The following is a 2,881-nucleotide window of genomic DNA, read 5'->3' as shown; positions in this document are numbered from 1 at the left end:
AAAAACACTAAAATTGCTGAAATAATGAGAGGTGGGAATGTGCTAGGAATTACATATATTAAACAATGAATGTTTATGATACTGAAGTTCTCTGGAACTTTATGCAGTAGTTTTTAACATTTGCAATAACATTTCTACCACCAATATATTAAAAGTTAATGCAGTGGAAATTTCATCAAGGATTGGGATTATTTTCTGAAAAATGCAAAATTTTGGTCTTCTGTCTCAGGTAAAGTTTAAACATTGAGTTCTTCTGCCTTAGGTTAAGGTGAGGTTTGAGCACCCTGCTGTTGCTTTGCAGGTGAAGTTTTTTTACCCATCTCTTTCTTCTCAGGTGAAGGTTTCACATGTTTCTTTTTTTTTTCCTGGGTGGTGCTTGATGCATCTTTATAAGCAAAAGTAACAAACTCATAAACAAAACCAAAAATGGAAATAAAAAAAAGGTCCCTTCCTCTTCTCCATCCATTCTTTTACTCTTTTCCCAGGGGGTGGGCCACTGTCAACACTCCCTCCATAGCCTTTTTCTGTGCAGTTCGGGGGCTCCCAGTTAGGGTCACAATGGCAGTGGTGTTTGTTGTTGCAGATCCCTTTCATAGCACAGGTCTCTGGTGAACAATCACTTGCCCACAATGACATAGACACACACTTCCGGTGTATGCACACTTGTCCATTACCACACTCTGTGCCATCTTTCACATCACCAATATCTGGTATGGTCATCCCAAAATGATAGTCAGTACCCCAGCAGGTCACACCATTGAAGTCAATCCAATGCACAGTAGTGTGACCTCTCAAAGAGGGAATTTCTTTCACATTCTCACACTGAACTCTTCCACAGAGGAAATCTGACTTATTACACCTCACATAGTTTTCACCAACGAGACCACAGTTACCAAAGCGGTCACCTCGGCTGTTCATTTCTGTGTAGCAACTCTCCTGTGCACTCCTGGATTCTTTGCCAAAGATCTGTCTGCACTGTTCGTCACGTGCATTGCATCTCTTCTCATGGCAGTAGCCACTGTCCATGCAACGGACCCCATCCTGCACATACACATCCTCTGGACACTCAGGTGAGGTACCATTGCACCACTCTGGAAGATCACACTCACTGGCAGTTTCTCTACACACTTTACCTGGTGGCAAGAGAAGGCAGTCTTCGCAACAAAGCCCAGAAGCACATTCAGCCCCATTTTTCAGAGTGCAGTTTTCCGAACAACATGGATGGTTTGAACACAAAGTTGGGGATCCACAGTCACACTCCTCTCCTTCTTCAACCACATCATTCCCACAGCCAGTCCACTTCAAGATGTCTTCTTGTTTTGGTGCACTGCGCAAACAGTTCATATATGGAAAAGTTTCCCACATTTCAGCATAACTGCAGTTGCTGAATTTAATGCCATTTGATTTTTCTGGATACATGATGCAAATAGGATCCCCGCATATACATTCAGGTTCATCATGCAACATACCCAGATTATGACCCATCTCATGTGTTATGGTAAGTGCAAATTCATGTAAATTATCTCCCAGGGCACGATTCACTCCACATTGCATACCAACATCACATACACTTCCCACATAGGCTAAACCAAGATGTATTTCAAAATCTTGTTTTGCCAAAAAATGTGCAAGGTCATTTTTTAGGCGAGGATCAAGACTATCTTTCTTCCAGCTGCAAAAGTGCTGCAGGACAGTATATATGTTGTTACTCACTTCAAAAATGTTCTTTTCATTCCAGACTTCAATTCCATGTAAACTCAATTCAACGTCCACTTTACATAAAAGGGAATGTACAGTATTGCTAATGACAAATAATTCCTCTATCACAAGTGAGACATTACTTTTCTTATAAAGGTATTGCTCATAATCTACAACAAAAACTGCTTCAAGATACCATGTGTGGGTCCACCAGCCTTCATAACCACTTTGCCTCAGAATGGAATTATCACGCCTTTGGAGCTTCAGTTGTCGTGCTAGTTCTTCTGTTAGTCCACATCTCATGGGTGGGAATTGTGTCTTCTCTCTGTCCTTCTTATAAAGCAGATGTTCAAATGTGGTAGAAAGTCTTTTGGGTTTGATTTCATAAACATTGTCATGGATCTCTAGTGTTCCTCGAAAGCCCCCCAAACAGGTGCTAAGAGCAACCAGGGATTCTGGGTCCCCTTCCACATAGCCATCATAGTAGCAGTCACTCTGGACAAAAGGGTGGTCCTCGAGCAGAGCACCCTGCTTTGTGTAGGTGAACACAGAGAAGGGTTTGGACACCAGAAGTTTCTTGGCCTTCATGTGGACAATGTGTTTCTTGCCTCCAAAGTGAAGACTGTAGGAGATCCAGTTTGGGGGTCTCATGGCTCTACTGGTGCCATTTATTCTCAAGGGTATCACTACTTCTGGGGGACTATGGTGTTGAGAGTGTCCAATCTGGGCCCATCCAGAAAGGAAGAGCAAGATGCTCAGGCAGAGCTGTAGGACAGTGATCCTCATATGCCCGCGGGCCTCACCCACAGCCATCATGGTTTTTGACTAGAGGCAAAAGGGCAGAGAAGGAGATTCTATTGTCCTGTCTCCTTCCTTTGACTTGGTTGCAAGCAGCACTGACCTTTAGTGGGATGTCTCCTTCAGAGTCAATCCATTAGAACAACACAACTAAAAGAAAAAATGAAAAGAAGGGCAAAGATGGAGTGGGTAAATTATCAACAGGCCAAGATGGAGGAGAACAGCAGGGTATGGGTTCATATGCATTCGTGTTTAGGTTAGGGCATGACTAGATATTGTGTACTGGATTTGCTCTTTAACTTTGTTGAGGCAGAATCAGACGGTGGAGTTGAAAAGAATGACAACCGGCTACAGGTTGGTAGTTGGCAGACCCGGATGTAGAACA

General features: G+C 43.0%; 1 protein-coding gene across 1 annotated transcript; it reads right to left on the bottom strand.

Moving 5' to 3' along the window:
• Positions 1–408: 408 nt before the first annotated feature.
• Positions 409–2,511, bottom strand: LOC113183216 (disintegrin and metalloproteinase domain-containing protein 25-like). The gene has a single exon (XM_026389473.2). It carries the CDS (start codon positions 2,509–2,511, stop codon positions 409–411), a length of 2,103 nt encoding a protein of 700 aa, XP_026245258.2.
• Between the last annotated feature and the right edge of the window lie 370 nt (positions 2,512–2,881).

The sequence above is a fragment of the Urocitellus parryii genome, chromosome 14, assembly GCF_045843805.1.
Source record: "Urocitellus parryii isolate mUroPar1 chromosome 14, mUroPar1.hap1, whole genome shotgun sequence".
In the NCBI taxonomy this organism is placed as follows: domain Eukaryota; kingdom Metazoa; phylum Chordata; class Mammalia; order Rodentia; family Sciuridae; genus Urocitellus; species Urocitellus parryii.
This window is presented reverse-complemented; position numbering and strand designations above follow the sequence as displayed.